The sequence below is a fragment of the Triturus cristatus genome, chromosome 11, assembly GCF_964204655.1.
Source record: "Triturus cristatus chromosome 11, aTriCri1.1, whole genome shotgun sequence".
In the NCBI taxonomy this organism is placed as follows: Eukaryota; Metazoa; Chordata; class Amphibia; order Caudata; family Salamandridae; genus Triturus; species Triturus cristatus.
The window spans coordinates 906,914,747-906,941,201 of NC_140594.1; the positions used below are offsets into that span (position 1 = coordinate 906,914,747).

Here is a 26,455-nt window from a genome sequence, read left to right on the forward strand (position 1 = left end):
ACGGTTCTCTGTTAGACCTGCAGAGGAGGCAAAACGGGGAAGCTGGGCCTCCCTCGCTGCTGGCGTTTACGATGCTGACGTCCCTCGTTGGCTGGTCGGTTGTTCCGGTGTTCGAATCTGAATTGGACAAGTTTTGGTTGCTGTAAGGGGTTGGTACCCTGGGTATTTGAGCAGGGAGGCACTGGTTGCTCCTAGTGTCTGCACTGTAACCTCCTCCAGGGCAGCTGCTGCGTTGGTGGACCCAGCAGTCAGCACAACAGTGAACCAGATGTTACAGTTGGTGCTTGCAGGTTACAGGGGAGATGCTGAAGCCTTGGTAAAGTACTGGAGGCCCTACAAGGCTTTTGGCGGATGCACAGCTGCAGGACCCATCTGGTTGTCATGATTGTCTGGACAAGAGCAGGCAGACAGAGTTTGGTGTCAAAGTCCACCAGTAGTCTGCAGTTCTCACTTCTTCGGCTGTTCTTGGTCCTTCTTCTTATGTCAGTGGAATCTGAGTTTCTGGTGTCAGGGGCACCATAATATTGAATTTAGGGGTGTTAAGGAGAGTGAAGAGTAGTAGCTGATGGGCTACTTGCCCTTGGTGTAGGAAAGTGCCTCTTTTTGACATTGTCGACTCCATTTTTTTTGCCTGCTTTTTGATGCAACTTTGACTGAAGTGAACTGGGTTCCTGCTAACCAGGTCCCCAGTATTAGATATGCCCCTGTGCTCTCTAGGTCAATTATTAGATGTACAAGTGAACAGGGAAGCCATCTTGGGTATATGTACTGCGCACTGGTCATTACGAGTTCTCCAGGTACATGATGGTTTCACTGAAACTTACGGTGTTTGGTATCAAACACCTTGTCATAATACATCCACTCATGCCGGTGGTAGCTTTATTAAGACATACACCCAGAGGACACCTTAGAGGTGCCCCCTGAAAAGATACCAACCTCTAGTGTGCCGTCTCACTAGTTTTGACCAGCCTGCCACCACAGACGCGTTTCTGATCCCCTGAAGGTGAGAGCCTGGGCTCTCTGAGGTCAGAAACAATGCATGCTCTGTTTGGAGGACTTGTCACCTCCTCTAAGCCGGATGGCTAGTATTCAGCTTATCAAGGCAGGAAGCCTCAAATGCCGCTGCCGCTTTTGATATGCGGTCCCTTTCTCACCCGGACAGGCGGGTACATTAGCTAGTCGGAAGGCGTGTTATCTATCAGACTAGGTACACCCCTAAGGTGGGCTACCTGAAGTGAACAGGAAAAGTAGAATGCCACCATCTTCGCTTTTGTGATATTAGAAAGCTGGGTCAGGGTTATGCCTACTCCCTACAGAAAGTGGTCATATAAGGGGTGGAGGCACCCCAAAGGTAAGTAGCCCATTGGCTTCTTCCTTAAATTCCCCTTAACGCCCCTAAATTGAGTATTTAGGTAGCACCCCTGACACCAGGAACTCTGATTCGATGAACACAAGAAGAGGGCAAAGAAGAGCGATGAAGCAAGACTGAGGACCAGCTGTTGTCTTTTTGGCACCAACCCCTACCTACCTACCCCTGTCCCAACAGTCACGAAAAGCCACCTCGTCCTGCGACTGTGCACCTGCCAATAGCCCCGGTGGACTGACAGCAACTTGCCAGCAATCTTCCTTGGAACACGGCTCTGCCTCTTCCCGGTCTCTCCGATCCAGCATCCATCCAGAAAGATGTTGCCGTGCTCCCAAAGGTCAGAGCCGCCTCACCACCAAGTAAGAAGATGCCTGGACCAACCAGAGCTGCACACCACCATTTCCCATGGTACCAGACCCCTTGCTGCAAACAAAGCCTGTTTGAGTCCAATCCAGAATCCAACTACTCCAAGACTGAGCAGCCATCGAGGGACGTCCGCACAACAGAGACCCACTTCAAGAGTGGCCCAGCTGCCCTATTTTACCCCCCTCAACCGGCAAGGTCGACTACGGTTAGCACACATGACTCGCAAGCCTAGCCGACCTAACCAATCGGCACCCGAGTGCCCCAGCCTGGATTCCAGAGAACAGACTGTTTCCCCTTGCTTCCAGGACCCTCCCGACTAGAGCTCCCCATTGGGGGATCCTGGACTTGTCCCCAAGTCCTTCTCTGCATCCCATTTCTAGGTGCCCCCCCACCTTCTCCTTTTGTGTGGCACACAAAGCTCCCAAGGTGTTAAACCTGGCACCATTGGCGTGAGTCTCCCTTCCATTTTTCGCTGTGTCTCCTCGGTTTTTGCTGGTTATAGATGCTCTGGACGCTGTGCCACTGCCATTCAGTGCCACAGCGCAAATTCTCCCTGTGTAAAGTTGACATGTGAATTGGTATATCCATGATTGGCTTATTTGGTTTACCTGTTAGTCCCCAGTAGCGTGGCTGTGTGTGCCCAGGGCTGATAAACCAAATGCTGCTGGTGGGCCTGCAGCGCTGGTTTGCACCACACACAGAAGCAGCTTGTAAAGTGTGTCTCAGACCTGCCACTGCAGTGTCTGCGTGCAGTCCAGAACTGCCATCTTGCTGTGAAGTGCACCCACTTCCTAGCCCCTGAACCTTCCCTTGGCGTCATGTAAGCCACCCCTATGGTAGGGTGCATTGTATGTGTAAGGTAGGACATGCTCTGATGTGTGTAGCATGTCCTGGTAGTGAATTACACCCAATTTAGTTTTTCACTACTGTAAGGCTACCTGTTCTTGATAGGCCAGAATGGGAGGTTTGGCCATTACATTCTATAGTCCTAACTGACCCACAGAACATGGTAGAAAAATGAATTTAGTATGCCTGAGCTCAGAATATTAAAATACATCTTTTAGTGAAGTTTATTTTTATATTCTGTGTTTGAAAATACCACTTTTAGAAAGTAGGTATTTTCTTGCCTAAGCCTTCCAGTGTGCACTGCTGTTATGTGTATTGGCTGTCTAGTTTTGGAGGGACAGGGCAGGCTGAGTCAGACCTGGGTTGAATAGAGAGATCTGCATTGGAGTATGGGGAGGGGTAGCTCCTGGACCCGAATAGGGCTGTGCCTGGCAAGGTGAATGCTGGCTCCACCTCCCACTGTGTGTCTGATGGCAGAGCCCCTCTTTCTGAAAGGAAGGATGCAGCCTAGTAAACAAAGTGCTCCAGGGCTGAGCAGAACTGGTTCTGGCTGGGTTCAGTGACTTGTGACTCTTTAGAACAGACTTTTGGGGTATAAATATCTGTGCCCAAACCCCTACAATTTGTATTGCTCCTGGACAACAAGAAGAACCTCTGTCCGTGTAACTGAAGGAATCTGCAGGAGAGGACTGTCCTTGTGCTTGTGTGCTGTTTCTTGGACTGGCCTGCAGGGGTTACTACTGGACTTGGAAGAAGAGGAAAAGGACTTTGAAGGAACTTCTATTTTTGCTACAGCAATCACCCAAGGGCTAGAAGAGAGCTAGCCTCCTGCTGGAGTCTCAGGCACATCAGACTCCACCACCAGCCTCCTGTTTCCTCCCAGCTAGGATTTCTATCTGCAGGTGAGGCTCCTGTGAGTTCCAGGGCCTCTAGTTCTACTGTGGAGAAGAGAGTGCTGAAAATCGTCGCTAACGCCCGTTAGCGAGCCGCCGCAGCTAAAAAGCGTGAGGAAAATCATGCTCTGCTGCCGCCGAGTGCTCGCTGCCGGAGATCATCGCATCACCTGTCTGTGGGCCTGAAAACGCTCGCTAACCCGAAGATTATCGCATTGCATGTCAGCGGGCCCCAAAACGCTTGCTAACCCAAGTTCATCGCATCACCTGTCTGCGGGCCTGAAAACGCTCGCTAACCCGAAGATTATCGCATTGCCTGTTAGCGGGCCTCAAAACGCTCGCTAACCAAAAATCATCGCATCGAGTTCATCGCTTCACGACATCACAGCGCGGACGCCGAGCGTTCACCATTTTCGTCGCAGCGCACCAGGATCGTTGCTCCCTCGCGGAGCGCCAAATTCTTTTATCGCAACAAGATCGCACACGCAACAGGCTCGGCGCATCATCATCCCTTTGCGGCAAGGATTTTATCGCATCGCCGGCTTAGCGTGCAGAAGTTTGTCACTTTATCCTGCCCACAAACCAGCGCATCATCCTCCCTTGCGGTAAGGATTCAACGCATCGCTGGTTAGCGTGAGGAAAATCATCGCTACAACTCCTTAGCGACATTTTTGTTGCTTTACTACAGAATCCAGGTACCTTGTGAGTAAAAGGGTCGCAGAGACCACTGCCTTGAACTGAACACCTCTTTGTGCACCTTGAACTATTTTTGCAGCCTTTTTTAAGTAACCCAATTTTCTAGTATTGTGGATTTTTACTGTTATTGGTCTTGTGTTAAGTCTATATATAAAGATACTTATTTCTTATAACTACTTGTGTGGTGTCCCTTTGTAGTGTTCTTCACTGTGTTACTGGGTATGGTCATAAATGCTTCACACACTGCCTCCGAGATAAGCCTAGCTGCTTGTGCTACGTTACCACAGGGTTGAGCAGGGGTTATCAAAGGGTGTAGTCTTTTTACTCTGACTTAGGAAGAAGGATCCCTACTTGGACAGTGGCCAGCCATTGCCAACTAGAGACCCCCATTTCTAACACAAGGCATCCAGCCTCTCAGCACCCGGACGCTCCAGGGCAGGTAAAGAATAACTGCTTGTGGTTCGTTGGACCTTGACCCTCTACCACCTTATATCCTTAAGGGGACTCCCGGAAACCTATTGCAAGTAACAGTATGAATTAAATGCTTTTTTCTCATTCTCAGTGTAAAGGCGCATTTAAGTGAACAATTTACTTGCCTGTAAAAATCAAAATCTCAAAAGTACTTGGTTGATCCCGAAGTTCTTGGTGTTTAAATTTATATAAACATATGTGTTATGTTTCTAAGTTTGTCTATCGGACTTATTCTTGTATGTCATTTATTGCCTCTGTGAGTGCGACAAATACGTATCACCACCCTCTAAAAATCCTAAACTGCTCGCCTACACTAGCGCGAAAGAGAGCATTTGGGTTTGTGACTTGTGCATCTAAAAACAATAAGGGTTGCCTGGACTCTGCGCAGTGTACCTCGTTTTGATGCTCTATATAGAGAGCCAGCTTACTACACTTGAGGTCACTATGCCCCCTGTATGACCACGTCTTATGAAGTGTAGGCATAACCCTATCCCAGAGTTCCTAATTCCACCAAAAACAAGATGGTTGAACCCTACTTTCGGGAGCACATCAGGAAGCCCCCCCTTTAGGGGTGTGACTTTCCTGGTAGTGCTCCAAGCCTCCTTGCATGGCTAATTTCTCACCTGTCCTGGGGCCAAATGGGACTCGGGGCAGGGGATGGCATTTCCGAGGTCTGGGAGAAGCCAGGATCACATATCAAAGGTGGCAAAGGCTTTGAAGCCTCTGGGCTTGGTATGCGAATTCTCTAGCCATCCGACTGGAGAAAGTGTAAACACCTCCTGCCAGAGCAGGCATTCTTTCTGACCTTTGAGAGCGTGGGTTCTCACCTCGAGGTAGTCAGAAACTTGTCTGTGGTGGCAGGCTGGACAATACCAGTCAGCCAGCACACTAAGACTGGTGGTAGGTTTTCAGGGGGCACCTCTAATGTGTCCTCTGGGTGCATGTCTTAATAATGCCACTACTGGCATCAATATGTATTTATTAAGACAGGGTGTTTGATACCAAACATCATAGGTTTCAGTGAAGCCATCATGGAGCTGGGGAACTCTTAATGACCAGTGCCCAGTACATATACATGAGATGGCTTCCCTGTTTACTTGTACTATCTAGCAATTGAACTAGTCAGCACAGGGCATATCTGGTCATAAAGATATGTCCTCACATGTAATATAATGCACCCCGCCTTAGGGCTAGAAGGCCTGTTGTAGGAGTGACTTGCGTATATTGCACGCATTGCCTGTGAGCGTGGCACACAGGGTGTGTGCCATGTTGTGTTTTTACACTTGGCTGCACCATTTCACGTAACCTGCAATGGCAGTCTGCATGAATTTGGTGGTGGTTCCCTTAGGGTGGCACAGTACATGCTGCATCCATTGGGGACCCATGCCCTAGGTACCAGTGGTACCATTAACCACTTACAGGGGTGCTAAAGGTTTTGCCAATTAAGGAACAATTGAACAGTTACCCTGTTTTAGGGAAGGAGCACTGGCACTGGGGACCTGGTTAGCAGGAACCTAGTGCACTTCAGTCAAAATGGAATCAAATCCCAGGCAAAAAGTGGGGGTGACCATGTCAAAAAGCGACACTTTCCTACATTTTGTAAACTTAATTCGACTTCCATTAATATATGTCATAGTAGACTTCTTCATGTATCCATCACTGTGTGATGAGATCACTTGCAACAGATAATGTTAGAGCCTACCATCTTACTGCAAAAGTTCAAATATGGACCTGCATTACTCAAGGCAAGCATATTGCTAGTTTATGGTAATGCATACATCTGTGCATATTCTTAAGATTATATTGACTTTTTTTTTATCTTCATTTAATCCCTGGTAAAAAGAGACTCAGAACAATATACTTATTGTGACGTGTTTTATACTGCTGGAGACTGAGAATACTACTACCTGGTTAACACACTAAATTAAGTGAAGCCTCTTTAATTATGGGACTTCAAAAACTAAATTTGTTTTTTCATCATAGTTCCAAAGGAATTTTGCAGCTCTTCACAAATAGAAGTGGAAATGTAATGCTTTCTTGTTCTTTGATCCTCTGCGATTTATCGCAATAATGTTTCTGTGCACATTCGACTTGTCAGCTGCTCACAAGTTACTTGCCATAGAGTGTTTTTCTACTGGTACAAAATAAAGCTGTTTAAAAAAAAGAAAAAAAACGGATAGGTTCACTTTCTTTTTGATGCAGCAAAGAACAATGGAGACATTATACATAGCCTTGAACACCATTCTTTCTTTTAGAAACTAAAATGTAAAATGCCGAATTTCCTCAAGAGTCATATTTGTGACTAACATGGCTATACGTGAATGTTGCACCCAGAAAGTGGATGGATTAAGTGGAAGTGCCGGTCATCTTTAGAGGTCAGGAAAAGTAGTAGACAAGAGAGTGGAGACAGGACCAAGGCTACACCAGGAAACAGCCTTCTGTACCATCAACTCTTCCCTCTTATCTGTCCAGATACCTTATGAAACTCTATGATCTAAACAATTTTGTGAATTTGTTCATGTACGGCAGTGGCAGCCATATGGGTTTGTGATGTCTTGTATGGTCTTTCTTGGCCGTTATACTACCCTCTACAATAGTGGTGCTTTCAATGTTGTCATGCAGGACAGTAGTGCTTCCATATTTGAAATAAAAAGTCCAGGATTCACTGACTGCACAGATTAACTGTGCAGGAATTCATTTCTGACCACTTCATCTTACCTTTTATTCTCTGCTCAATATGATTTATTTTCCTATATGATCTATTTTCCCATTGTAATCCTTCCTCTAAGCTGTTTGAATAACATGTTTTAATTTCTCATAATAGTATAACATGCCATTTAATTATTTGGTCAATCCAGTGCTAATGATCCTGTGTTGTATAAGTCCTGCTGTTAACTCATGTTAGTCTTCCAATCCATCTAAGGACACAGTTATAATTGGTACATGCAAATTGCACATCTTGCATAGATGTTCTACTGCTTCAGCTAGTGCCATGACCAATGGCTATCAGTTAATGTTCCTCTCTGTACCTACATCGAGCAAACCTGATTGGTAAGCAACAGAGCACAGAGTGCAGAACTCAATACACGACCTTACACGACCTTAGCACCTATCTGCTTATGCTCGACATCCTGGCCATTTACTCGTATCTTGATTATAGCCATGCCATGTGAAAATTCTGCCTTCACTACTGTAAATGTAAACAATCTATATGTGTATACTACTGATATGATTTGAAAGTTGTATTTTGTCTCCCTAATCAAAGTTCCATGTGTCACACATTACCTGCATCCAGGTGTCACGACTGCAAATTTCTGTCTGCGTTGCTGCACCTTTTTTGGAGAGGTTAATGATGTCTAATTAATATAAATATACCAAAAGATCGTTCTGCACTGGATGTAACATTCCCAAAAAGATAACAATCCGCTCTATTGAAACAGGAAGGGCATGTTTTTGAGTCATGGCAAAACTCTACAAAACTGTCAACAAGAGCCCTCAGAATTAGATCACCACAGCCATGGACTATGTCGATTTCGATGTTTATTTTAGAACTTGAACATATTGCTCAGTTTGTGGCTTTCTCTAAACTGTTACTGCCCTTAGTGAATCATTGTGTTTTGTAAATGATTAAGAACATAATTTTGCAGTTTTTTCAGTGACCGTTTTTACTTCTAACTGCTTTCGTCTTTACTAATCTTCACCGTTGAGAGCAACCCCTGCTATAGTATTGGCAGGTAGTTGTTTGAGTAAACTTATGCTTTCTTTGCCTACAGGAAATCACCACTGTGATCAACAATAACCAAGTAACTGTAATAAGTGGAGAAACAGGCTGTGGCAAGACTACACAAGTAACACAGTTTATTCTGGATGAATATATTGAGAGGGGAAATGGATCAGCATGCCGTGTAGTATGTACACAACCAAGGCGCATCAGTGCCATCTCAGTAAGTTTTATTAAAAATTATGTTTTTTCACTTTTCCGTATCCCAGTGACTAAGTGATTTGAAGGATCTAATAGTATGTAGCTTGATTAACTTTAATTAAAGAGTAGATATTTTATTTTGGTGTGCACTGTTTCTTGACCACAGTCTGGAAACCTTGACTCATCAGTGTCTGGATTGTGTGCTTTTTTTTCTGCAAACAAAAAGGAAAATATGGAGGATATGGTTTTTACGCATTGATTGAGATTAATTTAACTTTATTTTCAAAGGTACTTTAAACAAACCTACAAATACAATTTCCCACTTCATATTCGGTGCTACTCCATATATTAACGTTTGGGAACCACGGGTGGCACACTTCTGTGTAGCAAACATAGAGTAGCTATGCTGGGTTTTGCTACCTTTATAGATACAAACAAAGGATCTCCCTATGTAAATTAAGGCCCTAGAGGAGGGAGAAGGCACATGAAAAAATGAAATAGAAACCTCTAAACCGGCCTATATGCTTAATTAACTGATCTATTCAGATTCTGCATTACCCAATTAGCATGCCAAAATTCATTTCATGTTATAACATTATTTACATAGAACCACTGTCAGTCCGTTAGAATTTTTATACAAAGAATAATTTTTATAATTTCTTTCTTCTTTTTTTCTGTATAATGTGTTTTATAATTTACACTTAACTTAGAACAGACAAAAACATTTTTTTTGGTTTTACAATTATAATTTTAGTGCAGACATGTTACATAATTAATATATTATTCAAATTCCACTGGATAGATCATTGTATGTGAGATTCAGATTAGGAACCTTACCTCTCAACTCCGTCACGGCTAGTTGGAAGGGTCAGATAAGCATATCATCTGGTTGCCCAAGTTGTGCATCTCCGAAGGAGACTATTCCCCCATTTCCTTTTTGCCTGCTACACTTACAGAAGAGCGAGATCTAAGTGGCTGAGACCAATTTGCAGAATTCTGGGCTCCAGAGACTATGTAACTGTGTTGCATCTTAAAAACAGATACCTCGTCTCTTATTGTAGTATGTGGATTGGCCAAGTATCTGGGTTGCGCTTGGCTGTTGAGGAAAATAAAACTTGCCACTTTTGCACATTGAAATGTTGTTGAGGTCCGGTTTTTATCCTTTTCTACCAATCCTTTTACAATGACATTTGTGTCTCTTTGTATATAGTGCCTTATTCTGAGACATAGTCCATTTTTAGATACATTTATGATCAATTCTTTTTATTCGTCAATGTTTTACTTGATCCTTTTTAACTTGTATTGTATGTTGTGCTTATATGATATTTTTTATCGAATAAAGCTTTACCTACCAATAATTAATATAAGAAATACATCCTAGACATCCGAGATATAATAACCATTTACTAGTCTTTCATTCTTGCATTCATACAAAAAGGGATAGAGAGAAAAAAGTTTTTTTTCCCTAAAAGAAAATTGGAAAAAAGGAAAAAGTATAGGACCCTTGGATAGGTCAGATTTCTCAGATTGACAAGATGAAAGATGTCAATTTTCAATATCACTGTATTGGAAGTAATGTCGCGGTCAACGCGCGGTTCAGTGGGAGACCACCTTCTTCAGGACCAACTGCATAATATTACAAGATGAGATATATATAAAAAAGATGTCTGGGTGTCTGCAAAAAAGACAAAGGGAAATGGCATTGGCAAGTGAGAGGGAATGCAATTGATTTCAAAAGGAGATTACTTCCATGTTTCATAATTATTATACTAGTTGAGTGCTAATCGTGCATCATAGACGTGTGTAAGACAGAGCCGTGTGGATCATTCACCGAAGAGTGAGATGTGAAACAAAGTCCGACTCCTGTGAAGCCCATTGATGTTATAAGGGTAGAGATTGGAAAAAGAGAGGTGGCATAAAAAGACCCTAGATATATAGTGCCAGATATAAACATGCAGCACATAGGTGGTAATGCTTGAGGCAGCTACCTTATGAGTGATAGAGCAAGGGGCATATGACCCGCTGTGAGGTTCATCTGTGCTGTGTAGTACAGCGATAACAATTTCTGAAACAGAAAGTGTTTTAGTTATTCGGACTAATCCTTGTGGGGTTATAATGGCTATAACAAATGTGAGAGTCAAAGTACCTCAAACTGCTAAAATTGGAAGGTACGTTCACACTGAGAAATTTGTTTATGTATCTCCAAATATTTTATGATATCGGCTGCGGTAATGCTAAGGGGAAAAAAGAAGACTTATTTATAAAGCTAATCCATATCATGTTAGTCTATGAAGTTAAGTATAAGGGAGTGGGGAAATATTAATACAACGATTTTGGTTACCTTTTCAAAACATGAAAAAATCATGAGAGTAGAGCCAGGCAAGAGTCCGATTCCGAGTCTCTCTGTGTTTTTTTAGAAATAATTTCTGTTTATTAATTTTGAGTACGTATATCCAATCCCGACTTGTCTGTGGGGAAAGAAGAAGTACATGTCATGGCGGTGTGCCTGTCCCTAAGATGGTACACATACTGTGTAAGTACATAGTAGTTCGAGAGATCAACCGATATAAATGAGGATTTTAATGGCATGCTATCCCGTGGTGGGAGTTGCCCGGAACTGTGAAGCATTCCTAAATCTTTTGTACTTTGTGCATACTATTGATATTACGAGACACATAATATCTCTAATATAGGTTATATCAAAAAACTATTATGTTCCAATATATACGTAAATGTATCGGAGGTCAGGCCCCAAATAATGCTAGAACTTCTGTCACAAATAGACGGCAATTTTTTAGATTATAATAAGCCAGCAGAGTATATAAACTACACTACGGAAACTGACGGGACTACAATAAACTGAATTTGTTACCCATTTGGACTATTGAGTTCATACCTGTTAATGTCGGGGTATTGCCGAGAAGTATCAGTGCCGAGCAGCCGAAGAGTTGGAAAACGGATCTGACGTGCTTTAAACGTGAACGTTTTCTCGCGAGACTACGATCCAGTGTATTGTGATTACGGTGCATCTTCGTATTTTTGGACGCCATTTTTGAAAGGAGTTTAGCCATTCTAAGTCCTATAATGAATAAACTGAGAACGTGTATTACAAAACATTCTGGCTGATTTGAAATTTAAGTATAGCGTTACTATTATGGTGTGTAGATTTGGTCCTTCAACAGTGTCCAAACATGGAATACCTATAAGCAAAACCAGGCGCCATATTTGAATGGTGAAGGGATATCTAGTTATTGTCATTTAGGATCAGAAACCCATATAGCAATAAGAGGAAAATCTTTTCACTGGTTTTTGCTTTAATTCTATAGGGAACTTTAAGAGTCAGCCATATAGGTGGGTCAGCCTATGTGTTTTATTTCTTAAATGATTGCAGCATGGATAGTATGAGTATGTGGACCATAGTCCAGGTAGATGTCATCATGTAATAATCCACGTTATCTCCTCATTAAGGCCCCTGCGAACTGTATCGCAGTGAAAAATCCAGAAGGTCTCTCTGTTTTTCCGCACCTTATTCATTTCTTGTCCTTGTCTCGAAATTACTTTTTCAAGGATCAACCATTTGAGGTCATGTTCACCATGGTTGTGATCAAGGATATGTTTAACCATGGGTGCGTGATCCTTCCGAGTTCTGATGGCCGATTTATGCTCTGAGAGTCTAATACGGAATTCACGGCCAGTTTCGCCTATATAACCCAGGCCGCACGGGTTATATAGGTGAACGGGTTATATAGGCGAACCCTGATACCCTCAGGTCTCACCATTATAGGGCTATATTTACTCCACAACCTTAAGTGTCCTGATTTTTATCAAATAGTGCCTTGGGCTATTCTACACCACTTTGTGCTAACTCCATACTTCGAAACATCATGGAAGGCTTCAAAACATTTGGTTTTACAGATGCTGATTTTGCAGCATTAGTGGGACAACTGGCAGGGACAACTGAAAACACTGGCAGTTTTGCAAAAGACAGTAGCGAATGGAATAAACTCACCAACCTAAAGAAAAAAGCCAAAAGAATGGAGTCTCATGCCCACTACATGTTAGAATACTTGAAAGCAGGAGTTATACCCTCAGGTCTTAGAGTCAGAAACATCCATGCACTCTTTGTACAAGTACGCCAGTTCCTGGAGCGGTGGTCGCACATCGCGAACCGCTGCTCCAGGGACTGGATGATACTGATTATTGAAACGGTCAAGGAAATGATACTAGTCCTTAACCAAGAAATCATGGAACTCGAAGAGAAACTTAAAACCAACACCAGTGTAGAAGAAGGAAAAAACAAGCTTATGAATATGAACCAAGAGCTTCAGGACTTTGAAGACTACCTTATAAAGAAAAAAACAGAAAAACTAAAAAAGATATAAGGTGGTTCTCCCAAGAAAAAATCTGTCCCTACCTACAGAGTAACTTCTTTCAACAAGAAGAATCGGAAGCAGGACAGATGAATATGTACCCTCATAAGAGACAGAAAATAGTGACTTTTTCTGACACCAATTCATCAGATTCGGACCATGAAAGTCCATATCTCAATGAAGAGTATGAGTACAATCCTAGAAATCGTAGGGGATCTACACATAACCATCAACAGTTTGGCCATTCCTCTTTTTTAGAACAAAGCAGGGGCAGGGGACGAGCGAGATTCCAAAGACGAGGCAGGAACAATTACCATCAGATAGAGCAAGCACATCCACAGCCATACATGCGAACGAGAAACCAACAATATTGGAAGTCTTAACAGACAATCCTGCAGAGAGAGAAAGCATACCCATCTTCAATCTCTCTAGACACCAACTGACAGCTGCGGAAAGCACGCTCCTTAGCAAGGGCCTCTCTTTTGTCCCTAGTACCCCTCCTGACATCTTTACCTTGGACAAAGATCTATTCTCCTTCTTTAGGAAAATCCGCTTACAAAAATATATGTCGGATCTAGTCCCAATGGAAGAGGAAGAAAACTATTCAGGATGCAAACCACCATCTAGTTTCACACCCACCTTGGAGATGGTGGGACCTGAAGTTGCCTTATTTGAAAAAACAGTAATTAAAGAACTAGAAAGAATCACCAAATACGTTCGCAAACCCATACCCAACCTTACTAAGCTGGAAACTACAGCTCTCAAAGATCTAGGCAAAAATAATTCCATCATAATCAAACCAAGTGACAAAGCAGGAGAAATTGTTATCATGGACAGTGTCTCCTACTCACAGAAAGTGGAAAACATGCTCAAAATACCAGAGCACTATCAACCAGCCCGCAGATCTGTTTTAAAAGAACTGCAGACCAGAATAGAAGCCAGTACATCAAAAGCTTTTATAGATGGTTACATCTGCCAAAAAGAACTGGCTTTTCTAAACAAAAATAATGCGGTCATTCCAACTTTATATGGTGTTCCAAAAACCCACAAAGACATACTGGACCCTCCGCTGCGTCCTATCATTTCGTCTATCAACTCGTACACAGAACCGCTCTCACAGTATGTAGATTCATTTCTGTGTCCTCTCACCAAATTATATCGGTCATACATCAAGGACACTGGCCATATGATCTCAACTGTGGAACACATGCCCTTCAATAAAGAGAGCCAACTTTTGGTCACCCTAGATATAGAGTCTCTCTATACTAATATACCCCAGGATCGAGCTCTAGAGGCTGTGGCAACCCTCCTCACAAGAGCACAGGGTGAGTGACCTAATACTTTTATCTTGGAATGTTTAGACATAGTACTCCATCACAACTCTTTTGAATTCAAAGACAAACTGTATAAACAAGTACAAGGTACCAGTATGGGTGCTTCATGTGCACCGAGTGTAGCCAATACGTACATGGGGGAGTTTGAGTTAAAACATATCTATAACGAAATGGCTCCCTTTTATGAAAATATCAACACCTGGCACAGATTCATAGACGACATCTTTTTTGTCTGGACAGGAACTGTAGATGACCTTAAACAGTTCATTGCATGGCTCAATCACAGTGAATATAACCTAAAATTCACTGCACAATACGCACCAGAAAAGGTGGAATTCTTGGATATTTGGATAAAAAGTGGCAATGGAAGCATTGAAGTCAGCCTCTATCGTAAGCCCACTGCAAAAAATACTATTTTGCAACATGCCAGTTTCCGCCCTTCCTGTCAAAAGGACTCCATCCCTTTTGGGAAGTTTCTAAGAATCAGACACAACTGCACCAATATACACGATTACAATACACATGCCGAAGAACTAAAAAAAAGACTCCTACTTAGAGGCTATCCCAAACGCCTCATTAAGCAGTCTATGAGAAGAGCAAAGTACTACAACCGTGACAGCCTTATTTCAGGCCAAGAAATAAAGCCCATGGAACGACTAGTATGTGTGGTTAATCTCACAAACTATAATCGGAAAGTCCAGCAAGTATTAAATTGGAAAATTCTCAATACCAATGAAAGCAGCAAATTTCTTGCAAAACCTATAGTTGCTTTCAGAAGAAATGCCAACTTACGAGACAAACTATTCCACAGTAGAATGAGACATACTAGTATTCCAGCTGTACAAAGCACCATTGATGGACTACCTCAGATCCTAGGCAATCATAGATGTGGCACATGCCATGCATGCCCAACAGCAATCACAACGGAAACATGGACATATGGTACAAGAGGTGGTAGGTTGAAAAGCCATACAAATTGCAGAAGTAACAACGTAATTTATCTCATCCTCTGCCTGTGCGGCCTGGGTTATATAGGCGAAACTGGCCGTGAATTCCGTATTAGACTCTCAGAGCATAAATCGGCCATCAGAACTCGGAAGGATCACGCACCCATGGTTAAACATTTCCTTGATCACAACCATGGTGAACATGAGCTCAAATGGTTGATCCTTGAAAAAGTAATTTCGAGACAAGGACAAGAAATGAATACGGTGCGGAAAAACAGAGAGACCTTCTGGATTTTTCACTGCGATACAGTTCGCTGGGCCTTAATGAGGAGATAACATGGATTATTACATGATGACATCTACCTGGACTATGACCCACATACTCATACTATCCATGCTGCAATCATTTAAGAAACAAATAAAACACATAGGCTGACCCACCTATATGGCTGACTCTTAAAGTTCCCTATAGAATTAAAGCAAAAACCAGTGAAAAGATTTTCATCTTATTGCTATATGGGTTTCTGATCCTAAATGACAATAACTAGATATCCCTTCACCATTCAAATATGGCGCCTGGTTTTGCTTATAGGTATTCCATGTTTGGACACTGTTGAAGGACCAAATCTACACACCATAATAGTAACGCTATACTTACATTTCAAATCAGCCGGAATGTTTTGTGATACACATTCTCAGTTTATTCGTTATAGGACTTAGAATGGCTAAACTCCTTTCCAAAATGGCGTCCAAAAATACGAAGATGCACCCTAATCACAATACACTGGATCGTAGTCTCGCGAGAAAACGTTCACGTTTAAGGCACGTCAGATCCGTTTTCCAACTCTTCGGCTGCTCGGCACTGATACTTCTCGGCAATACCCCGACATGAACAGGTATGAACTCAATAGTCCAAATGGGTAACAAATTCAGTTTATCGTAGTCCCGTCAGTTTCCGTAGTGTTTTAGCCAATCTGCAGTTTATATACTCTGCTGGCTTATTATAATATAAAAAATTGCCGTCTATTGTGACAGAAGTTCTAGCATTATTTGGGGCCTGACCTCCGATACATTTACGTATATATTGGAACATAATAGTTTTTTGTATTACTTCCAATACAGTGATATTGAAAATTGACACCTTCCTCTTGTCAATCTGAGAAATCTGACCAATCCAAGGGCCCTATACTTTTTCCTTTTTTCCAATTTTCTTTTAGGGAAAAAAAACTTTTTTCTCTCTATCCCTTTTTGTATGAATGCAAGTATGAATGACTAGTAAATGGTTTTTATATCTCGGATGTCTAGGATGTATTTCTTATATTAATTATGTAACATGTCTGCACTAAAATTATAATTGTGAAACCAAAAAAAATGTTTGTCTGTTCTAAGTTAAGTGTAAATTATAAAACATATTATACAGAAAAAAAGAAGAATGAAATAATAAAAATTATTCTTTGTATAGAAATTCTAACGGACTGACAGTGGTTCTATGTAAATAATGTTATAACATGAAATGAATTTTGGCATGCTAATTAGGTAATGCAGAATCTGAATAGATCAGTTAATTAAGCATATAAGCCGGTTTAGAGGTTTCTATTTCATTTTTGCTACCTTTATAGCACTATATTGAGCTAACACAGTTGCCCAAAAGGCCCTTGTACTGAGACTAAGAATATTTAAGAAATTATCTGAGTTCATGATTTCTTTCAAAAGTCCCTTCCATAGAAGCAAAGAAGCTTTGGCTGCTTTACAAAACCTGGGTTTGGTTACGGTGCAGTGCAATTTTACTCTCATATGCTGCTTTCAATAGAACATTGTTGTCAAGCTTAACAACGTTTTTCTGCTCGAGAAGAAAGTTATTTTCATTTTTCTCTGTGATTTTTTTACATCAGTCTTCTCTGGGTTGTTTCTTTTTATTTGGTATGCCTTCACTATCTTTTTTTATAAATGTGCACTCTTGTAATTTTTGATGCATAATTTAGTACTTTTTGACTTGTATTAAATTGTGTACATTGCTATATGAACAGCACTTTTAGCATGACATATTCGCTTCAAACAACGTTTGATTGTCTCTCTGTGACCAAAAAATGACAAGGTCTGTTTGAAGTCTAGTATTTTAAAAAAACAAGATCATTACTTTGGAAATCTGCTTGTGTATCCTGTCTATTGTGGATGGTGTTAGTCTCAGGTTTTTAATGTGGCATGAACACCATGCATTGAGAACTGATAAGGTAGCAAAGCAACTTTTCTTTCTTGACTTTAGGAATTCACTGTACTATAATTTGTATTTTATGCTTATTTTGAATACAATGTTCATTAATTCACTTGCCAGTGGTGGTTTCAAGTAGCACAAAAATGAACACCCATGCAGTTATCAGTATTTTTAATATGTTAACCTAAATGCTCTTCCAACAGCGAAATGCATCCTAGTTTAAAAACAAAAAAAACCTAGTACTGCCCTCCTAAAGGCGGGATGCTTTATGCACCTGAGAAGAGTATAGAGGTCTTAAATGTGAACACATCTATTCATATGTTTCAAAAATGTATGTTTATGTTCAAATGATCTGGTTGTGCTAGTAACTTATTTTTAATTTGCTTCAGGTAGCAGAGCGCGTAGCATCAGAAAGAGCAGAAGCATGTGGTAACGGCAACAGTACAGGCTACCAAATTCGTTTACAAAGGTAAATCTGAAATTGTTGGTATTTTAATTTCTACTTGTAAATGTTAATTGAATTTCAAGGTGAATCAGTGTAAGGTGGTAAAATGAAGTTTTTTTACTGCAAATATTTTTTCTTTTTTAGCTTACCTTGTTGTGCTAAACATTTGGTGACCAATTGATAGGCCATTACATTTGTTTGGGTTAATTAATTTTGTTTTTGGACCACGAGATCTTTGACATTCATGAACGTTACAATACCTCTGCTGGTGAGCGGCATCTCGATATACTTTATACAAGAGGAAAACTTTACACAAATGAAAATAACAAAGATCAGAAGTCTAAATTAAAATGTTTTCCAGTATTGGATCTTTCACAGATTTTCATTCTGGAATCATTCCCTGTCTAGGTAGTATTCCCTCAGTCTACCGTACTTCAGAATTTCTACCGCATGTCATATGAAGGGAGTCTCTCTTTGCTCTGCTCAGTTTACTTCAGGCAAACCTGGAAATATTCCGTTACTTCACTACTCAATGGGATTGAACTTCCTGAAAGCAAGTTCTGCACCATTATATCAAAAAGAAGACTAAACATCTTGTCAGACATCCAAAAAAGGTCTCTTTAAGCCGTGTGGTACTTCTGGGAAGATAAAACTGCATTCAGAAGATCCCCCCTCAAGGATTACCTTTTCTGCCTACATGCCTCCTGTGAGAAGTTGGCCTGGTATATGCTGTTCACTAGTTAAAGTGACCACCTTGTACCATGCCAAGCAACCCTTATGGTGTGGTTGTAAGTCAACCTTTTCGGACTAGCTGCCCTAGTGGTAGCGTAGGCTAAGCAGTCTTTGAGGCTAAACTCGTTAAAGCGTGTTAAGCAAGCTGTTTTACCATATGTAACCCCCCTTTATACCAATGAAAGGACACCACACAGATATATATTCAAAATATATATGTATTTATTACTCAAAGTATCCCCTAGACTCTTTATGAGCACAGGAGCACAAATCGTTAAACAAGAAAGTATTACAATATACAGAAGTTGCACTTTATATGGATGGGCCCTGGTGGCCACTCAAACCATATACTAAAATAGTGGCATAAGTACCACTAACAGAAAAGGGAAAAGGCCTAGGGCTTCTAGAATCGCTGGGCCTACAAGGAGCTAACTTCAGTTAGTGACCAGGAGGTCCACGGGTCGCGTGTGCAGTGAGGAAAGTTACACGCGGGCTCCCATAGGTTTTCAATGGGTGCGTAAAAGTTCAAAAGTTACTGCTAGAAGGGTCTTCTGGATGGACTACGAACTTAAGACTTAAAACACAGACACTAGAGATGTTTCTCTACACTTGGGCACCGGAGTGCCAGCTTTACCTCACCCACAGGAAGCGGGTGCATAGGTCTCGAAGTGCGTCGGGTTTCGTCTATCGATTCAATGGAGCCTGATGACAAAGATGCTACAGGTGGTCGGTCCAGAAGAGATGCGGTGGATCCAAGGGTGGATCGGAGTTGTAGAAGACCTGAAAGCAGAGGGGACAGTGTTCACAGTCACTAGCCAGTGACCGGCGTGGCACCAGGTAGGTACCAGGCGATGTCGGGTGCAAACAGGTGATGAGGTGTAGCTTGTCTCCGCAGCCACGTGGTCCCTGAAGGTCGACGACGTCCAGGAGTCGGTTCACGAGCTGTCCCACGCAGGCTCTCGCTGTCGGCGGTGTCGGCGACTCGAAGGAAGCAAACAAGCCTTGGCAAAAGCAGAAGTCGTGAAGAATGAAGAAAGCTGTTTACTCGGACCAGCAAGGTCAGAGGGGCTGCTCCTTTGGAGGGAAGCAGGGGCCAGTCTGGAGCAACCAGACCAGCGTCGTAGTTTTCAAACAAGGTCGCCAAAATGGCCACTAGCCAACGGGCCAGGGACCGGGTAGGCGCATTGAGATGCAAAGTGCAGAGGGGCCCCACGCAGATCGTGGAGATGCTGGAGGGCTCACCTTTGGTGCAGATGCTGCTCGGGTGTTGGGCTTCTCAGGACCCAAAGCACAACTTGGAGGGAGCCTCTGTTGTCGCGCTTGCAGCTTGTCGTGGGTCTTTCAAGATGGCTGGCTCCACGTGTCTCGGTGCCTCCACGGGTTCCTTATTTGCAGGGACTGTGGATCGGGCTGTGAGAGGTCTGGAGGTCCAGTTCTTGTCGGGCTCGGGCTCCGGCAGGAGGCGACGGCAAAGCAGACGTCGAGTAGCTGGTTGGTGCTTGCGTTGGCAAGATGGTCACTCCCTGACCATAGGGGAGATTTCCTTCTGTCCTCTGTGCAGCAGAGCGTCGAAGTTCCCGTCTTCTTCTTGTAATTAAGTTGATTCCAGGATGTCCAAAGGCTTAGGACACAGCTCCTATCTTTAAGCGGATTCTAGGGGCCGGACTACCTGCTAGTTCCCTCCATAAGGGTGGGTGGTTACACCACCAATCCTTTGTCCAGCTCGCCCCGGGTCTGGGGCTGGTGTGCCCCAGGACCGGTTTGGACTGGCATATGCACCGAGGCTCCTTGTGAGCCTCAGGCATGTCTGATTCCATTCAAGCCCTACCTGACCAATACACAAAATCCTGCCTGGGGTGGTGCACGCACCTCCCCTGTCAGGAAACCCTTTGTCCACGTCTCCCAAGCTGGAAGGACTCCCAGCAGCAGGAGGGCAGACTTGTGTCTGTGGTGGCAGCGTCCATTTTGTGGAGCTGAGGCTATATCTGATTTTACCCGGGTTTCAGGTACTGTACATGTCGTGTCCCTCTAGAAGGGTGGAATGCTAACCCCGTCGCCAGAATTGGCGAGGGGTTAGTATTCCAATTCGTATGACACCTTACTCGACATGTTTTGATAAAGCCAAACCAAAGATAGCATTTAACCGCGAGGTTCATAATGCACTTAAGAGTATATGGTATGACGATATCTGGAAACGGTAGAAGGAAGTTGTTCCGACCACTGCAGACAGGCTCAGCTCATGCCAGAGCACCATCTCACATGGAACCAAGCACTCTGCCTTCAGGATTGTCAAGGCCTGCCATAGGAGTGACTTATAGGTTACCATGTGTCCCATTTAAGGTTAGGTATAGGTATACTACACCTAAGTAAGAGGTGGTTACACCAACTTACCCCAGCTGAGTGATCAGCCAGTTGTGTCAAATTTGTTAGGCCAGGCCAGGGGTGGCATAATACATGCTTCAGCCCCTGGTAGGCCTTAGATACACCAATGCCCTGGGTACCTAGTGTACATTTTAAAGAGAGAGCGAATAGGCTGAGAGCCTGAATGGCAGGATCTCAGGCCAACTAAGTCGAAAAACCAGCTAGACACTAGGCAAAAAACTGGGGGTAACCATAGTCAGATATCCACCTTCCTACACCTCCCATACGGACTGTAAAATCTGTCAAACCTTCTTCTCAAAAACCTTGATAGAGTGTTGCTAATCTGGCTTCAAAATAATCAAAGCTAAACAAACCCCGGGTTCTGGAGACAAGCATGAGAGTGAGTGTACCTCAGGATCTGGCAAGATAGGTCATAAGAGAGCATTCAGTGGGCCATACATTAAAACATCATGACGAAAAGGAATCTCCCAAGAAGGAATCAAGCAAATCTGATAAAAGGCCTTCCAGAGAACAAAGCTTCTGTAGTAGGGGATCTCTGTGTATAGTCATAATCTATTAATAATCCCCGCCCATGTGCGGGGACCCCGGAGCAATCAAAAATATCTCTTAAGCTGTCCCGCATTTGCAAACCTGCAAAGACACTTAAGAGACAGACAAAATAATACAGCCTAATCACCACAAGGCTGCACTGGCCAGCACTTCCTCTGAAGTGAACACAAAAGCCAAAATAAAGTTGAAATGTCATTTTTATTCACATTTGACATGTTCCTTTATTATCACACACTCCCTTCACCAAAATCCCTTTAAACAATAGAGAGGAAGGGGTGGACAGACAAGCCCTATAGGCTGTCATTATGTGTCTGCTAAAGGGATACCGTGCCTTTAAGAAACTCTCCAGAGACCCCCGGTATCCCAGGATGCACAGCCAACACAAGTTACTTTCAGTTCTTTTTTCCGGCTCCTGCTAGCAGGACCCTGGAGCTTGAGCTCTACCCTTTTGGGTGGTTTAATTGATTAAAATCGGATTTTTTGGATTAAAAGTGGTTTCATTCGACGTCTAAAGCCTTTGTCTACTACTGCCTGCAATCTGGAGCAGTTTTGGCCCACTCTCAGCATGGCTTTATTCGATAAATGCCCTGAGTGTGGGAGGAAGAAGGCTAAGACGGACCCACATGAGGTGTGTATCCTCTGCTTGTCGCCCTCACATGTCCCAGCTGCCTGTTTCATCTGCAGCACCTTTTCGAAAAGGACCCTGAGGGACCGGGAGAAGACTCGCCTTCAGGGACAGGAGAAGCAGAGGACCGGTGAGACTTCAGGGCATGGAGGGTCCCATTCCCCCTCCTCCGCCCATGCTTCAGCCCCTGGAGGGACCTCCGGGCAGAAAAAGGAGCAGAAACGACACCTACCGGCTGGTAGGTCGCGTTCGACGTCGAAGGCGACGACGTCGACGGCGAGAGAGAAGGCACCGGTATGTTCGCCGTCGATCCAGGGCTCTGGGTCGCGGCAGCCTCGGCGTTCGACGTCGAGGGAGGGGCCGGCGAGACCCGGGACCGGGTCGCCGTCGCAGGTGTCACGGTCGACGTCGACAGCACATCGACGTCGTACCGAGCCCCATGGACTGCACTCGCCGCCGTCTACCCACGGCTCGACGCTGACGGAGTCGACGCCGAGATCCCGGCGCCCGCCGTCGAGGCGGAGGCGGTCGACGCCGAGACGCAGGTCGATGTCGAGACACCAACGATCGACGTCGAGACACCAACGATCGACGTCGAGATACCAACGATCGACGTCGAGACATCAACGATCGACGTCGAGATACCAACGATCGACGTCAAGATCGCAGCAGTCGACGCCGAGGCACCGGCGGTCGACGTCGAGACGCCAGAAGTCGGCGTCGAGGAGACAGTCGACGTCGAGGCAGACACCCCGGCGACGGCGATCAAGGCGGGGCTCGACTCCGAGGAGGCATGGGTCGACGTCGAGGAGACTTGGTTCGACGTCGAGAGGACGATCGACTGCGGGGCGGCACTCGTCGTCGAGGGCGAAGAGACGCCGTTCGAGGTCAAGGTACAGTTCGACGTCCCAGACATCGGGGAATACGTCCTCGGTGATTACGATCTCCAGTCGAGGATCGGGAAGGCGCGGACGTTCGCCTTCGGTGGCTTCCCCGCGGGACAGGCCCGCCAAGAAGAGGAGAGTGGCCGCGAGCCCGGACAATGATGATGGGGGCTCTCCGGCTAGAAGTGATGGGGCTTCAGACCATCTGACCCCGCTGCGTACCCAGCGGCCTCCTTTGCCTCCGGTGCCCGACCTTCCACCGGCGCCTCCGCCGGTGCCTGCACTGCCTCCTCCTCCTCAGCCTCCTCCTCTTCCTCCGCCTCCTCTTCCTCCTCCTCCACCTCCTCCGCTGCCTCTGCCCGTGCCTCAGCTGCCTGCCTCACCACCGCAGCCACCGCCTCCTCCCCCGAGGGTGCTTCACCGGCAGAGATCTCGCTCTCGCCCTCGCAGGCGATCACGGAGTAGGCGCAGATCCTCCACTCGCTCTGGACATGGTCGACGGAGGTATCGGTCCCGTTCCAGAGGGTCGAGGGGCACGTACTCTCCGGGGGCTGGCAAGTATTCGCCCTCGCTGTCAGAGACGCCTCCTTCCCGCGTCTCTCCAGTGGATGACATTGCCACGTTCCAGGAGGTGTTGCTGAGAGGGGCTGCGAAGTTGGGGATATCAGTGACTACCCCTATTCCCACTACGTCTGTGATTTTTGAGACTTTGCATAAAGTACATCTGTCGCGCCCCCTCCTCCCGCTGGTCCCAGGACTGGAGGAACCTGCGATGGAGGTGTTCTTAACGCCGGCTGTGGTGAAGCCCTCGAGACTGTCAAAGAAGTACAGGGCCCCTGACTCTGATCCGGCGTTCCTCAGAGTGGACCCCCCACCGGATTCTGTTATCGTGGCGGCGGCTCGTAAGCAACATTCTACGACTCCTTCCTCCACGGCTCCCCCGGATAAGGAGAGTCGCAAAATGGACTCCTTGGGGAGGAGGATGTGCTCCACGTCGGCTACTACAATGAAGGCCGCTAGCGCCTCCGCTCTGTTGGGGCGCTATGACAGGTCTCTTTGGGACTCCCTGCAACAGTTCGCGGCCTCCCTGCCCAGAGACAAGAGGGAGGATTTTCAAGAGGTGCTGAACGAGGGCATGATGGTCTCTAATCAGATCATCAGTGCGGCGGGGGACGTGTCGTTGTTGGCGGCCCATGGGTACTGCCACGGCATACATATGAGGAGGCATTCCTGGCTGCGGCTGACTCCGCTCAAGCCGGAAGCGCAGCAGAAGATCGCCAATCTACCATTCTCTGGCACGACGTTATTCGGGTCGCATGCGGATGACGAGATGGCCCGCATGAAGGCTGAGGCGGAGACTCTGAAGGCGGTGGGGCTGGAGCGGCCTAAGGAGCAGAGGAGGTCCTTCCGTTCCTCGGGCAGGCGCTACACCAAGCAGAGGGGCCAAGGGCGTCAGTCGGGCCCCCAGCAACAGCCCCAGCAACAGCAGCAGTACCAGAGGCAACCCTTTCAGAAGCGCCAGAGGGGCAGAGGCCAGCATCAGTCCTCGGCGGGGAACAAAGGCCCGTCCGGGTCGAAGCCCTGAAAAGTTACTTCCCCCTCATCCGTTACCCGCTCCGGTGGGGGGAAGTATTCAACACTACCTGGCAGAGTGGAGGACAATAACACAGGACAAGTGGGTGCTGAATATTGTTTGCAATGGCTACTGTCTTCGTTTCACCAGTTCGCCTCCACGGATTCCACCAGTGCGCTCCCTTTACATGGTGCGGGAGCTCCAGCGGGAGGCGGACGTTCTATTAAAAAAGAAGGCGATAGAAGCTGTTCCTTTGAGGCAAAAAGGAAAAGGTCTCTACTCACGGTTCTTTCTCGTAAGAAAAAAAGACAAGAACGAGTTCAGGCCTATTCTGGATCTGCGTCAAGCAAACAGGTGGATCCGCCGAGAAAAGTTCCGTATGTTGTCCCTGCATCAGATTTACCCTCAGTTGCATCGAGGAGACTGGCTGTGCGCCATAGATCTGCAGGACGCTTACTTTCATGTGCCGATCGCACCGAAGCATCGCAAATTCCTGAGGTTTCTGGTAGGCAACAACCATTACCAGTATTCCGTACTCCCGTTTGGCCTGAAGTCTGCGCCACGGACGTTCTCCAAGTGCATGGCAGTGGTCGCGGCACACCTGCGGAAGACCAAGGTGTTTGTGTACCCTTACCTGGACGACTGGTTGATCAAAGCGTCCACTTATCAGGAAGCCCAGTGCCATTTCAACAGGACGGCGGCTTTGCTTCACCGTCTGGGGCTGCACATCAACATGACGAAGTCAGTGCCGATCCCTGTGCAGTGTCTCCAGTACTTGGGGTCTTCAGTCAATACCTTGACCGCAAGCGTGTGTCCTTCGGAGGAGAGACGCTTATCGATCCGTGGGAAGGCTCTGCATCTCATCTCAGCCCGCTCTCCTACGGTGAGGACGGTGTCTTCATTACTGGGGTCGATGGCTTCTTGCATCTTCTTCACCCCCAATGCACGTCTGCATATGAGGCCCCTGCAGGAATGTCTGGAGGATCAATGGGACCAGAGGAGGGGCGTTGGGAGGACAAGATCCAGTTGTCTCAGCACGCTCGGCAGTCTCTGAAATGGTGGTGTTCCCCAGAGAATGTCTGCAAGGGGACCCCTTTTCACAAGGACATTCCGGCCCAGACCATAGTGACCGATGCGTCTCTCCAGGGCTGGGGAGCGCATTCGGGCCCTCTTCAGATTCAGGGGATATGGTCGCAGATGGAGACGACCTACCATATCAACTTTTTGGAACTCAGAGCAGTACACTTGGCCTTGAAGGCGTTCCATCCCTCCTTCAGGACGTCCTCCCTGCTGGTTCAGACGGACAATACTACGACCATGTATTACCTCAACAAGCAGGGGGGCTCCCGGTCACGCACCCTGTCTCGGGAGGCACAGGCGATCTGGAACTGGCTGGTGGCCAGGAATCTGACGATCACGGCGACCCACCTGCCGGGAGTGCAGAATGCCCAAGCAGACGCGCTCAGCAGACTCGTTCAAGAGAACCACGAGTGGGTGCTAAACGACGACGTGCTAAGAGACGTCTTCGCAGAATGGGGCACTCCGGATATAGATCTGTTCGCCACGGCAGAAAACAGCAAATGCCGCGACTTCGCGTCCAGGTACTACCAGCCAGGGACGCTGGGGAATGCACTATGGATCAGCTGGTCCAACAGCTTTCTCTACGCCTTTCCACCCATTCCCCTGATTCCGGCGGTGCTGATCAAGCTGTCGCAATCCAGAGCCAGAATGATCCTGATTGCTCCGGAGTGGCCGAGACAATGGTGGTTCACCGACCTTCTTCACCGGTCTGTTCTGCCACACCGGCGCCTGCCGTGCCGGCCGGACCTCCTCACGAAGTTC

At 45.5% G+C, this 26,455-nt stretch overlaps 1 protein-coding gene across 1 annotated transcript in view; it reads left to right on the forward strand.

Annotated features, from left to right (window-relative positions):
• The window catches only part of DHX36 (DEAH-box helicase 36), a 357,256-nt gene that overhangs the window by 57,716 nt on the left and 273,085 nt on the right, over window positions 1-26,455 (forward strand). The window contains exons 5-6 of the mRNA XM_085634820.1: window positions 8,412-8,582; window positions 17,813-17,892. Of these exons, the coding sequence (XP_085490946.1) occupies window positions 8,412-8,582; window positions 17,813-17,892 (251 nt within the window). The remainder of the gene's footprint in view (window positions 1-8,411; window positions 8,583-17,812; window positions 17,893-26,455) is intronic.